We start from the raw sequence: 14,772 nt of genomic DNA on the forward strand, positions 1-14,772 counted from the left end.
ACACAGCCCCAGGGTGAGAGTCCCTCTGTCCTGCTTCCCACACCAGCATCCCACGACCACATCCCACAGCCCACCACCCTCCCCCAGCCTCCAAAAACAGTGGGATTGGCTCCAGAACTGCCACAATTTCCTGTCCTTCTCCGTTCCCTGACAGAGGATGCTGCCAGCCCTTCCCCCCCAGTGCCTCGGCTCTGCACATTCCCGTCCACTTCTGTAATGCAATTACAGGGCCTGGAGGGAGCCTGGATGAGGCCCAGCTTTRAGATCATGACTTTGCAAAGATGGAATTGGAAATGTTAGCAAGGAAGTGTGAGTGGGGGAAGGTTTCCAGCCTCCCAAGCACTGGAGAATCTTTACTTCCAGCCCGTGGAGCTGCTGGATTGCTGCTCTGCTGGATGAAGGCAGAACAAAAGCCCACAATGTGTCTAAAAGTGGGGCCAGSAACTCTTTCTAATCCTCCTGAAGGAGACAGAGCTGAGACCAGTAATTATTTCCCCTGGGCCATCCTGCCACCACCTGTGTCCTAGACATGCCAGGAAAAATATTTTGAGAAATTCTTTGGAAAGGTTGTTTGTGCCTGTTTTTTTGGATCCATCCCTGCAGCCGGCCATGGCATGGGCTCAGCTGTGCAGGAAGCAGGTGGGGAGAGAAAAATTAAACTAATACACATAGCACCTGTTAAATGACCTAAAATAGCATTTCCATACAYAAAACTGGTGATGAAACTCCTGATATTCTGGGGGCTCCCCACAATGGGAAATGCAACCCATCACTTGGATATTTCCTTCTCTCCACAAAAGGCTCTACAGCTTTTGTCCCACTTGGCAGGATCTGGAGGGCTCAGACTTCAAGGACCATGACAAATGCAGATAAAGGGATTATTGGTGCAGAATGGTCAATAAGGGAAGGAAATATTCAGCTAAAAAGGGCTACGTGTAGAAAAAAGCCCAAATACTGAATCTGCTGGGATTTGGGCTGTTAATAGGCAAAAGGGTGGGCCCTGCAAACAGGAGTGCTCACAGGTGGCACAGGGAAGTGGAAGGGGAGTTGGGGTGGGACCAGGACACATCTCCAAAAAACGTTCAGCTTCCAATCCCAAGATCAGATCAACAGGAAGAGGGGGAGGAAGAGCAGATATACAGGGACAAGTTCTGCTTTCAGCATCAAAACAGCTCCTGTCCGTCCCAGCACCCCAAATCCACCCCAAAACTGCACCACAAAGCTGCACCCCAAAGCCAGGATCTGGGCAGCCTCACAGTCCTTTAAAAGCTGTGTTTTCTCTGCAAGGTTTGACAGAAAACTCCAGTAATAAAATCACAGAATTACTAGGTTGGAAAAGTCCTCTGAGATCATCGAGTCCAACCAAGCACTGACAATTCCAGCACTAACCTAAGCCCCAGGTGTCACATCTGCACAGCTTTTAAATCCCTTCAGGGATGGGGATTCCACCAGTGCCCTGGCAGCCCGTTCCAACACCTGACCACCCTTTCAGTGAAGACTTTTTCCTTAATACCCACTCTGCCCATCCCCTGGCCCATTCCCTCTCCTCCTGTCCCTGTTCCCTGGAGCAGAGCCCAACCCCCCCGGCTGTCCCCTCCTGTCAGGGAGTTGTGCAGAGCCACAAGGTCCCCCCTGATCCCCCTTTGCTCCAGGCTGAGCCCCTTTCCCAGCTCCCTCAGCCGCTCCTGGGGCTCCAGGCCCTTCCCCAGTTCCGTCCCCTGCCCTGGACACCCTCCAGTCCCTCCATGAGGCTCTAAATTGTCTTCAGTCTTTTCTGTTTCATGACCCACCGGGTCAAACTTGACAGATACAACAGCCTGGCCCTTGCTGTGGTTTCCCTCCAAGGTGTTCACTGAGCAAGAGCCCCACAAACAGTCTGGTGTGGGCTGCATCAGGACATCAACAACCACCTCCAACAYTCCCCTAAAAAGGCAGCTTCTCTCCCAGACTCCCCAGGACCTGGCAGAAGATGATGATTTGAGCTGCACAGCCCCAGAGAATTCAGCAGGGGGAAAACCCTCCCTTCAGAGCAGAGCTCCTTCACTCCTCCTGAACTCAGATATCCACAGCCCACATTAAAACACAGCAGCTCTCAATCTTAGGAGAGCACTGTCACTTAGATTATGGCTGYTCCTTCAAAGCGATGGCCTCAAATAGATTTCCAGAGGCTGCTGTGATTTTTCAGGCTGCAGAGCTCCACTCACAACTTCCCCAGGCCTTGAGGTGGCAATTGAGAGCAGCTCCACACTCCACATGCTACRAGAGTTGTGGAGGAATCACTACAGACTCAATACCAAACAGGCAGACAGATGGAACCCAGCCAGAAGAAGCTGGAATTTTAGCTTAAAGACTGTTACACCTTTCTAATTCACCTGCAAAACGTGTGGAACCACACCTGGCAAAGCAAATACCACTGTAGGCTTAACCCTGGGGTGCATTTGGGACACAAACCTGAGGACTGTAATTATTTCCTAAACTTCCCACAGCAGGACTTCTCTCTGCTGCTGCTTTTGCTCCTGCCGGTGAGAAGCTGCAGCCTGTCCAGCAGCCCTGCCTGGCACATGCCCATTTCCACGTTTTCCATGAATGAACAGAAGGTAAATCCGTCAGGGTTTATCTGCACAGCCCCACTGGTGCCCTGTGCGTGTGCTTTGTGGCACTCGCTCCTGGATCCACTATAACAAGACACAAACTCGCAGTGTAAATTCCTGGGTGTTTACAACACCCACAGACAYCCCTGTGCCTCCTGGGTTTGCAAGTATTTATTTTTAGGAAGGATGTGGGCAAAGCCTGCAGCTGTGGCCAGTTGTCCTTCTGCTGGGTATCCACCCCCGTGCTGTGTGAGCCCAGGAATGTCCGTGGTTCCCTCTCTCTGGTGCTCTGGCCCCAGCTGCTCTGGGATGTCCCCTCCAGACACACACATATGGGGTCAGTGCCCTGGTACACTGTCATGCAGAACCTCCTGAGTACCCCAAAAACATCACAATTCCCCTTTTAGCAACACCTTCATGCTTTGACCCCCAAGAACACCCCTGAGAGCTTAAAGGACTAATCTTTATTCTCCTCCCCAGCCCCCAGCACACACAGGCAGCCTGTTGATAGTCCTGCAAGCACAACTCTTGGAGTTCTTGCGTGAAAACAAAACAAAGACTGGGAAAAMATCCCTCTTTTCCTTCCTGGCTCTCCCCTGCTGCAAGCACCTCCAGTGTCAGCCCCAAACCCTGGTGCTGTGGGTGGGGGATGATGGCTGAGGTCCCACAGGGCAGCTGTGATGCYGTTTGACAAACAAGTGAAGTGAAGTGAACATCACCATTGGCTGTGCTCAGCCTGGGAGGGGAAGCCTGGCTAGCAACAGCTTTGGGAAGCATTAACAAAGGGGGATTTAGGATTGGCGAAAACAAATGGAAGGGGGGTGTGAAATGGCACTCGGTGTCTTCTCTGAACGCTTCGCTCCTCCCTCCCCTGGAGTTGCTATGGATTCTCACACTGCTTCCCACCTCCTTGAAAGTCCCCTGCTGCTGTCTCTGGGGTGTTTCCTGCCTGGCATCTCCTCCCAGCCCAAAACTGTCCTCACTCCTGCCACCAGATGCCCAGGACACACTGGCTCTTTCCTGGCCTGCCTCACCCTCCTGTGTCCACCTGTGAGCAACACAAAGCCCTCCCCATCCTCCAGGAAGGAAATCATGACTTCAGCCCGGTGTTTTCCTGAACAAATCATCACACAGACACCAAAACAAAGAGCAGCCAGAGTCAGGCAGTGCTGTGAGCATGCAGAGCACAACAAAGAAAACAAACCAAAACAACGAGATGGGTCCTTTGTGCCAGTCCCAGTCCCTGCATTCTCCTGCCATACACCACCAGCCTCCTCCCACAGGCAAACCCCACACTGATGATCCCACAGGAATATCCTGCAAYGCTGCCTGACCATTCATTTACTCCACTTCGGCCAATTCATCACTGTAATCTCTACTACAGCCACTGATCTGATTTGTCTGGGAATAGCATCTGCTGCTCGGAATCAGTMCGGATTCATTTACATTTGCCCAGCGACAGCATGGGTGGGGTTTTTTAAAAGAAAAACAAAACACAAACATCATTAAATTAATAATCCTATCCTCTTATTTCTCCCAAACAAGATTAATTCTGAATCATTTTGTTCAGGTCTGCCTCGCTACCACATTTTCAGAGCATATTGTCTGAGCTCCTATCTCCTGAGCATGTGCAGCAGAGCWCTCCGTGTTTCAGAACAAAGAGCAGATTCCCTTTGTTGTCCCGTAGTGCAGGGATGTACGAGATCAAGAGCTGGTCCCTGCCTCACTGAGCTTCCCCTGTTCTGCCTGGCTCCAGGTGCCCAGAGACAAGTGGGATCTGTTGTGATAGGMAGGGCTATGCAGAGAAAAGACGAGATTGTTTCTTCCCCAGCTCCCATGGAGACAAGGGAGAAATCCTGACATGGGTTTAAGATTGTTTCCAACTGGGTCAGTGCCAGGATCCATCCAAACCACTGGCCCAAACTGCTGTGTCTTTATTGCATTTAATTTGGGTCAAATAGAGTTAAGAGCACATCCCTTTTTTTTTTTTATTTTCAGCTCAAAGGTGGGCTGTGCTCCCCAAGCACCGAGCAGAGCCCTGCACTTCAGAGAGCTCGTGGTGCTACAGAGCCTCACCTGTCAGCAGGAGACACATTTGTACAGGATTTACCATCGGRGAGAGAGCAGCGAGCCGGGCTCAGGCAGCTGCACTTGCCCCCTCTTTAATATCTGTACTACCAAGCAGTGCCTGGGGAATTCAAACACCAGGCATCAAAACGCTGGGAAGAGCACGGGAACAGCACAATGGGGAGTGGGCTGCTTTCCAGGATCTGCCTGTTTGATCGCCAGGGAGATGTCAGGGCTGGACACAGAACATATGAGAGCACTTTCTATTTCCATCCTTTCATACTGTCACACAGGTTTGGAATAAAAACATCCAACTTGCTTTAACTTGAAACAGGATGGAAGAGTCAGGGCGGAAAAGGATCGGCAAGAGCTGTTTTGTTGTAAATGTGGACAGGGGCAAATGGGGAAAACCAGCAGGAATTAAAATCCACTGAGTTTTTCCAGTTATTTCAGCACCAGCCTGTGCTTGGGCAAAGCCTCTTTCCAAATCCAGGGTTCAGCCCACAATATGGGAACCCCTGTCACAACAGGCACTGATATGGGGCTCTGAGCAGCCTGGTCCAGGGGAAGGTGTCCCTGCCYATGGCACGGGGTGGGAAAAAATGAGCTTTAAGGTCCCTTCCACCCCAAACYATTCTGTGATTCAAGAGCAGCTGTTTCAGGGAGCATGATGGGCACCCAGGTCACAGATCCTCAGCAGTGACATCGAGCAGTTCAGCTCCCCACAAACAGCCTGAGGCTGCCTTTCCTCCTGCATCTCTCCCCACACCACAAGTTGCTGCTGTCTCTTAGGCACTGGGAAGGGGCTGGAGCTTGTGAAGGGATCCAGGCCGGGGCTGGGAGCTGGGGTGAGTGTCACTGTCCCATGACCTGAGAAAAGGTCCCTGTCCCTCAGCTAAAGGGGTCTGGACTGCATCAGCTCAGTGCCTTGAAGAGCCCCAGCATGATGCTAGGAGAGGGAGCAGTAGAGCTGCTCTGATGGGGCTCATTTACTGCCTTCTCACAACAAAACAATTACAGCAGCTGCACTTCTGCATTAACAGGGCTTTGTTAATTGTCATTTGAACTAGAGCGGAAATGCTTAGAAAGATTTTCCTTGATTAAAACGTTGTCAGTGATGGGGAATTCAACAGACCTCTGAGAGAACTATTCCAGCTATAGCCTTGTTTTTAAGTCCAAGGCCAGTTTCTGCTATGAACACTTTATCTAATTACATCAAGCCCTCACTCTATTTTAGCCTTATCAGCTAAAAGAGCCCAATAGCAAAGTTTAATCACTTCAACAAGTTGGCTGTAGCAATCTCTTAATTTTCTGATAAGCTGAATTATTGAGCCAGACCCAGGGAAAGACTCAGGCACAAACAGCTGCTGCAGATGTTTGACTGCAAGCTCTGACACCCAGTGCTCCCATGTCACCATTTTAACCTCCAAAGGAGCTGCCAAAGTGGTCACCAGGAATGACAGAGCACAGAGATACAGCACCTGACCCAGCCAGATGAGGAAGCACATTATCCAAATTTCATATATTATAATACACCTGAGGTATAATTCTCAGTTATGCCCCAAAAGGTATAATATTTTCACATATAAATCACCCTGGAGCCAGTCTCCTCATACAGAGTAACCTCTGGTTAGGGTATGCACAGAGAAAGGTGGAATCCAGTTCAAGTTCTGTCTTTCAAGAGAGTTCACCCTCTGAAGGAGATCCCTGCCCCTGCTTATGAACCAGCAGGGAAGATGGGAGAGGCAAAGAACATTTTGTTGTCAGTGGTCTCTCACAGCAGACCAATTCCAGCAAACCTTGGTGGGCAGAGGCAAGAGAGTTCCCAGTCAAGAGCAGGGTATGGATTGGGAGGGCTCAGCTCTGCTGCTGGGGCTTCTTCTGTGACCTCACACACACCTCAGAAAGAGGAGGTGGAATCTCCCTCACTGGGGATATTCCAGAACTGTCTGGACACAGCCCTGTGCTGTGTGCTCTGGGATGTCCCTGCTGAGCAGAGAGGTGGGACCAGGGAAGCCTCTGTGGTTCTGTGAGCCACATTCTGTGGTTCTGAGAACACACCTCAGCAGCACAGAGCTCAARGTTGCATGACTGACAAAGGGAGTGATTTCCAGAGGCCTCAATGCAGGGAAAGGATTTAGGATTTTCAATTTGGGAATGAGTTTACATGCTCACCACCTGCTTTAGCAAAGATGCCTTTCTCTGTGAAACCCATTGTCCAGTCCTTTAACCACCTCACAACTTCAYCTGGAGTTCCTTCCAGTTTCTGAGCTGCAGACACCAAACCCAGACACACCACTGCCAACAGCAGCTGTCACACCCCCAGCAAACACAGCTGACACAGGARCAGCCCTATTTCTGCCTCCATCAATGACAGGGACAGTCGCTCTCAGAGCTGCCACTCATGGACTTTCCATCGCTGAAAGTGGCACACAAAGCAAAGAAACCTTCGCCCCACTGATAAAAGAAGAAAGAAGCACTTACCCACTTGTTCCAGGTCTCTGGGTCTGAGAGAAGCGCCAGTCTGTGTTAGGCTGAGCTTGCTGCAAAGAAAAAGAAGAGTTTTAATACCTMCATTCTTGCCTTTGAAAATGAACTGATCCTGGATTATTTCAGTCTGGAATATCAGCATGTTCTGTCCAAGTGAAGCAAATCAATTAGAACAAAGAGAAGGCTCCCCCTCCCCCTTTCTTGAGTATTTCTGAAGCAGCATGAATACCAAAAAGCATGACAAAAACTGTTCAGAGAATAATCTTCCAAAGCAGCTCAGGAAACCAGGCTGTGAAAGAAATGAAGCATGAAATAAACTGATAAGGGCATGAATTCAGCAGGAGCAGTGGTACCACAGTAATGAGCTTGGAGGAGGAAGGGGGTGTGAGGGGGTGGCAGAGTTAATTGATACTGAGAAAGATGTTTTTAATACTCTAAGGTAAAATGGTAACAGAACTTCCTAATCTCTCCTTCTTCTGTCCTTAAAAAGGCCTGCCTGAGATCTCMTTTCAAGCATTGTATTTGAATGACTTTTTCTAGCTGCTGTGGCCTTGGAACACTACAATATTTTTCTGTCCACAGAGAGAAGAATAAACTTCCGACAGCAAGAGGAAAAAGCATTATTTGTTTAGGAGACACAATAACCTTCAGACACAGCAGCACACTTTGTAACCTCATTAATAAGCCCCCGTATCGCTCTCTGCCCGTGTTATTTTATCACCAGACAATGAACATTTTGTAAATAAGGAAGGACATGGAGCAAGCTTGTATATTCCTGTTTGAATCACGCCTTTGTGGAAAGCACTAAATAGCACAACTGTTTCTGTCTGGAAGACACACACTTCCGAAAATCATAATCATCTTAATTAACTCCAGGGGTATGACATACTACCTGGAAAGGACAATACTTCCCTCAGCTATTTTGGGAATAAGCAGTTCATAGTCCATATAGTGGAACACCAGTTTATAGGATTATTCTGCTTGTACATGCAATTACTAAGGAAAAGTAAAGACGAGTAGAGCTGACCTAGATTTTTATTTAGTAGATGTGCTCTCACTAATTTCTCTGCAGCTTTGATGATGCTCATGAAAGGAGATATTAGAATAAATTACTCCCCTAAAATASATGCCCCACTGGTCCCCATGCTGCATGCAAATGAGGCTGTTTAAAGACTTGCCCTCCAGATTTCAGATACGCATTTTTGCACACKCTGACACACAATACTGCACTAGATAAGCCCTTCCCAATATTTTGAATAGCCCTTCCATATTYTGAATTCCCGTTGTAATTACCATTTTCAAATTTAGGGCAGGCATTTGTGACACARAATTGCTTTACTTTTTATATCCCAAAGTTATAAAAGCTCCAGCTAAACACAGTCACCTACATCTATATTTAGACACCTGAGTACAAACAGCTCAAGTTTTCAAAGCTTGCTGCTCCTCAGCCTCTGCAAGCCCAAGGGCATATAAGGTCACCAGGATATTTGTGAATAATGTCACGACAGGCATTTCAGTATTTTAGTGCTCAATACTGAATTCAGCTCCTTGCTCATACAATCAAGCTGGAAAACGATCCCTTGCCGAGGCACAGTCAGTAATTAATAACACTTGGAGCTTAGGAAATGAGAAATCTCTACAATGCACCTCTGAAACTGAGCAAAAGAAACACAAGGCAGACTTTCCTTTCAGATTACCTCCTCCGCACCACAGTTCAGGAAAAAAAAGTGAAACAAAATCAAGGAGTTAAACCCCCAAAAAAACTGTTCCTGACCACACTGAGAATCGCTTTAAGAAGAAACAAGTACGAACGGGGCCAAGGAGAAGCTCTCCACTACAAACACAGAGTCTTTGATTTTACAGTGCTGCTCAGCSCCCTCCCCCACCTCCACCAAGCCGAGCCAAAACTTTCACCTGCCACYTCCCAGGAGCTGACAGTGACACATGTTCCCTGAGGCCACCGTCTTAGGAGGAAGGACAGACAGAGAACAGCCAACTGGCYTGGATATCTCAAACTGTTGCACTCAGCAGAGAGGACAATAAGAAACAGCCATCTCTTACCCCATCGCAGGGACTCGCTAAGGTGCTGGTCACCTGCTCATAGGCAGCCACGGTCTCCGCAGTGCTAGAATGGCTGAAGGGCTTTACAAACAGGAAATCGCTCTGGTCAGACATGGGTGAGAAACAAGAGGTGTAATTCTGTGCCTGGGAGGTCAAGCCCGCTCCTCCCACGTCCAGGTACTTGATGAAGCCATCTGGCTTCATCTGCCCTCGGAAATGGGAGGCGGGCTTGCGGCCAGCCCCTCGGCAGCAGCCCGCCAAGGTCCAGCTGGCACTGCCAGCTTTGAGACACCGGGCAGCCACCAGAGCAAACATCACRCAGGACACGAGGGAGATGGACACCAAGGAGATGATGAGGTAAAGCGTTAGGTTGGTATCCTCGGGAGAAGACTGGGGGAGGTCCARGGACTTGGAGAAGTCCTGCACGCTGTTTTCGTCCGGAGAAATGACTATTACCACAGAGGCTGAGAGGGACGGTGTGCCATTGTCCCTCACTAAGACCACCAGCCTGTGGGAATCTTCCGACTCCCTGAGAGCCTGTGCAACCCTTATCTCTCCAGAGCGGCGCTCCACTTGRAAAGGCAAAGCCTCAGCAGACTCCTGCAGCTGGTAAGACAGCCAGGCGTTATGGCCACTGTCAGCATCAACTGCTACRATTTTGGTTACCAGATAGCCGGGTTCTGCCAAGGCTGGGATGGCTTGGTGGAACGCAGAGCCCTTGGGGACAGACGGGTAGACAATGTTGGGAGCATTGTCATTCTCGTCCAGGACAAACACGTGGACCACAGCAGTGCTACTCAGCGCAGGAGACCCAGCATCCTTCACCTCCACAGGCACCTGGAACACCTTGTCCTGCTCGTAATCCAGAGCTCGCACGGTGTAGATGGTGCCATTGTCCTGGTCTATTCGGAAGTAGGTCGAGATGGGCACATCCTGCATCCCATTATCCACGATGGAGTAAGACAGCTTGGCATTGTTACCCTCATCAGGATCAGACGCTGACACTGAAAAGACAGAAGTACCAGGAAGGGAGTTTTCCTGAATGTGAGCTGTATCAAAAGGGCTGGAGAAATTCGGTGCGTTATCATTCACGTCAGCGATGCGGAGATAAAAGGTTTTTTGTGTGGCCCTCTGGGGRGACCCTGAATCCACAGCCCTCACTGTGATGTTGTATCCACTGGCCTTCTCCCGATCGAGGGGACCGTTGGTGACCAGCGAGAAATGCTCTTTAAAAGATGACACCAGTTTAAACGGGAGCTCTTTCGCTATCTGCAGACGGACCTGCCCATTGTCACCGGAATCACTGTCCTTCACACCAATGAGGGCAATCACAGTGCCTGGGGTTGCATCCTCCTGCACTGGGCTGGAGACMGAGGTCAGCACAATCTCTGGGCTGTTATCGTTGATATCAATTAATTCCACTCGCAGGTGACAGTGRCCTTCCATGGCTGGGGATCCCTTGTCCCTGGCTCGCACCGCAATCTCATAAGCACTGGATTCCTCATAATCCAGAGGGGCTTTGGTTCTGATCTCCCCTGTCCGGGCATCTAAGGAGAACAGCTTGGTGAATTTACCAGGTGCATTATTGCTAGTTTTGAAAGAATATTCCACATCCCCGTTGGGACCTTCATCCAGGTCGGTGACATTCAGCTTGGTGACCAGAGTGCCCACKGGCACATTCTCCTCCAGAAGCACCTTGGATATGGGTGGTTCACAGACAGGAGGGTTGTCATTTGCATCCAGGACATGGATGGTAACCTTGGCAGTGCCAGATCTCACTGGATTCCCTCCATCCAGGGCTGTCAGTGTTAAATGATGAACAGGCACCTTYTCTCTATCCAGTGCCTTTTCAAGTACGATCTCAGGCATTTTAACACCATCTCCTCTCACATTGATGCTCAGGGCAAAATGCTTGCTGGGGCTGAGCTCGTAGGTGGAGATGGAGTTGGAGCCCATATCTGGGTCTTCTGCTACCTCCAAGGGCAGCCGAGTCCCAGGGTTAGCTACCTCCGTGATCTCCAGCACCACCTCCGGCTTGGGGAACTGGGGCGCGTTGTCGTTCACGTCGAGGACGTCCACCTCAACACGGTGGAGCTGGAGGGGATTCTCCATGACGAGTTGGAGGTGCAGAGAGCACGTGGGGCTCTGCCCACACAGTGCCTCCCGGTCCAGCCTGCTGTCCAGGAGCAGCACACCCGCCGCCAGGTCCACCTGGAAGTGCCGCTGCCCGCCCTCGCTCACCAGGCGCAGGTTGCGGGCRGCCAGGCTCCGCACCTCCACCCCTAAGTCCTTGGCCAGGTCGCCAACAGAGAAACCCGGTTCGCGATCCTCGGGCACGGAGTAGTGAAGCTGGGCGCAGCCGGGAGCCGGCAGGCAGGAGAAGGCTACGAGCAGCAGCGGGAGCTGCCATGGCAAACTCTGTCCGGCGAGCATCCCGTGCCGGGTGTGCGAGCGGAGCGGCGCGGAGCGGAGCGGCGGCGGCTCCGCGCAGCCTCCCCCGCCTCCCCGCCCCCGCAGCCGGCCCCGGCAGCCGGAACCCCCGCGCCCCGGGGGGGTCCGAGCGGGTTGTGCAGGGAGGAAGCCGCCGCCGGAGCAGCCGGAGCCGGACAGGGAGGGATGGAGGAGGCGGGGGAGGGGGCGAGCGCAGCCCGGCCGGCTGAACCGCTTCTCGATACGCAAAGACACACAAAGTCGGCGAGCGGAGGGGATGGACCGAGTGACAGTTTTACGTCTCTCCACAGCCCCCTCCTCCTCCTCCTCCTCCTTTTCCTCTCCCTCCTCCTCCCCTTCTCTATCTCACCGCCTTCCCCAAAATACGCACGGCGTAGCCCCCCCCTTCCCCCGCTGCCGCCACTCCGCCCCCGCAGCGCCGGGAGGGCGCCGGGGACTCCCGGCAGCGGGAACCCCGCTCCGCCCCGCCCGGCTGCTGGCACCGGGCACCGGCGGACATTCCCTCCCCAAAGCCGGCCGGCTCGGTGCCGAGCCCCGCGAACACCGGGGTTGCGTTCAGGCTGGAGACCACACCCCCGAGCTCACCTCGCTGCACAGGGTGGGATCCGCGGAGGGTTTCACAAACATGAACTCGCTGATATCCGAGACCGGCGAAAAGCAGGAGCGGTAACGCGGGGCGGGGGGTGCCGTTGCTGTCACCTGCACGCCCATCACCGTGTCCCCTTTCTTAGGCTCATAGTGCAAGTGCCCAAAAATGTGGCTGGGAGGAGGCTGAAGCGTGTTCACGCTCTCCACGCAGCCGCCCTGGTTGGCAGGTGCAGAGCCCCGCCGGAGGCACCGTATGCCCAGCGCCGCCAGTCCCACCAGCGAGACGGTGGAGATGAGCACTAGGGATACAATCAGATAAAGCGTGATAGTGGGTAAGCCCCCACTGTCAGCAGCCCGWGCCTCGGAGCCCTGCAGGGCCTCCGGACCCTTCTCCTCCACCACCACCACCAGTGTGACGGCTGTGGAGAGTGGGGGCTCCCCGGCATCCCGGACCACCACCAGCAGTTCGTGCGCAGAGGCGTCCGTCTCCTGCAGAGCCCGCATGATCCGGACCTCCCCGGAGCGCAGGGCCACGCTGAAAAGCCCCAGGTCTGTGGCTTCCACGAGGTGGTAGGATAGCCAGGCATTGCGCCCCGAGTCCGCATCTATTGCCACCACCTTGGTGATGAGAGCAGGAGGGACGATGGAGGGGGAAATCCGAAACTGAGTAGCAGAGTCCTCCCCAGCCCTGGGGAAATGCACCCGTGGGGCGTTGTCGTTCTGGTCCACTATAAAAACATGAACCAGTGTCCKGTTCCTCAGGGCCGGGGAGCCACCATCAGAGACCTCCACGTGGAACTGGAGATAGGTGGTTTGCTCATAGTCAAAAGGGAGTTTGGCAGTGACCTGCCCATTCGTGGGATGTATCGAGAGGTAGCGAGTAGGATCCAGGCCTGGATCTGTCCCACCAGCTCTCAGGATGGAGTAGGACAGGCGGGAATTCTGCTCCGAGTCAGGGTCAGCAGCAGAGACTGTAACCAGCACACTGCCCACTGGATTGTTTTCTGCCACCAGCACTTCATAGGATGCTTGYTCAAACTGGGGAGCGTTGTCATTGACATCTATCAGGGTGATTGGCAAGATGGTGTGGCGGGAGAGCGGGGGATTGCCCATGTCCGAGGCCGAGACGGTGACATTGTAGTAGGCAACATGCTCCCGGTCCAAACGGGTGCTGGTGAGCAGCGAGTACTGGTGCTCGTAGTCCTTACGCAGCTGGAAGGGAAGATCTGGAGACACGTGACACAGGACCTTACCCTGCTCGCCAGAGTCCCTGTCTCTGACRTGTATCACAGCCACCACTGTGCCTGGCAGCGCGTCCTCGCTCAGGGTGCTGGAGAAGGAGGTAAGAATGACCTCAGGTGCGTTGTCATTGACRTCAGTGATTTCCACCACCACGCTGCAGTGCTCCTCCATCGTGGGCGACCCCATGTCCTTGGCCTCCACTTCGATCTCATACACAGTGGCCTCCTCAAAGTCCAGGTTGCCCTGGACACGAATCTCCCCRGTTTGCTCGTCAATGGCAAAGATCTGGCGTAAGGCAGCTGAATTGTGGCTACTGAGGGAGTAGCGGATGTCTCCGTTGGGTCCTTCATCCACATCGGTGGCATTTAACTTCACCACGAGGGTGCCCAGCGGCGAGTTCTCCACCAAGCGTGCTCCGTATGATGGTCTGTCAAAGACCGGGTGGTTGTCATTGGCATCCAGGACCTGAATAGTGATGCGTATCTTGCTGGACTGTGGGGGAGAGCCCCCATCTTCAGCAGTCAGGACCAGGTAGTGGAAAGCTCTGAATTCCCGGTCCAGAGCCCGCTCCAGCACCAGCTCAGGGAACTTCCCACCATCAGTGCGTGCCTTCACGTTGAGGTTGAAGTTGTCATTGGCACTCAGGTGATAGGTCTGCAAGGTGTTGGTGCCCACGTCGGGGTCCTGGGCTGGCTGGATTGGGAAGCGGGCACCCAGAGATGCCARCTCGTAGATGCGCAAGGCAACCTCCTCACTGGGGAACTCCGGGGGGTTGTCATTGATATCCAGGATCTCCACCTCAATACGGTAAAACTCCACCGGGTTCTCGATGGCAAGTTTCAAGTGGAGGAAGCAGCGTGGGTTCTGCCCGCAGAGCTGCTCCCGGTCTATCCGCTCGCTGACCATTATAACACCAGTGTTCACATTGACAGAGAAGTACTGGGAATCCGAATCGGACAGTACCTGCAGATTAGCTGCCGCCAGTTTCGCCACATCGGTACCCAGGTCCTTGGCAATATTGCCCACAAAGGCACCCCGTGTAAGCTCCTCCGGGATGCTGTATCGGATCTGAGCGGATGAGCTGTGCAAGAACAAACAGAAGGAGAAGACACGCGGCAGCCCCAGGGACCGGCGCGCCTGCCCTGCCCTCGGCATCCTTGCCGGGTGGCGGGCCGGGGAGCGATGCCCTCGGCGCCGGGGGCCGCGCTCAGCGCTCGCCGCTCCCATTCATTGTTTGGGGCGGACGCGGCCCGGCGGGGCGGGGGGAGCGCGCCGCGCAGCC

At 52.9% G+C, this 14,772-nt stretch overlaps 1 protein-coding gene across 1 annotated transcript in view; it reads right to left on the reverse strand.

Annotated features, from left to right (window-relative positions):
* The window catches only part of LOC130585197 (uncharacterized), a 37,660-nt gene that overhangs the window by 13,083 nt on the left and 9,805 nt on the right, over nucleotides 1-14,772 (reverse strand). The window contains exons 3-5 of the mRNA XM_057385581.1: nucleotides 12,246-14,558; nucleotides 9,210-11,972; nucleotides 7,143-7,201 (exon numbers count right to left, since the gene is read on the reverse strand). Of these exons, the coding sequence (XP_057241564.1) occupies nucleotides 7,143-7,201; nucleotides 9,210-11,972; nucleotides 12,246-14,558 (5,135 nt within the window). The remainder of the gene's footprint in view (nucleotides 1-7,142; nucleotides 7,202-9,209; nucleotides 11,973-12,245; nucleotides 14,559-14,772) is intronic.

Source organism: Malurus melanocephalus, unplaced genomic scaffold (genome assembly GCF_030028575.1).
Source record: "Malurus melanocephalus ecotype Western Australia unplaced genomic scaffold, MMel_1.1 scaffold_845, whole genome shotgun sequence".
In the NCBI taxonomy this organism is placed as follows: Eukaryota; Metazoa; Chordata; class Aves; order Passeriformes; family Maluridae; genus Malurus; species Malurus melanocephalus.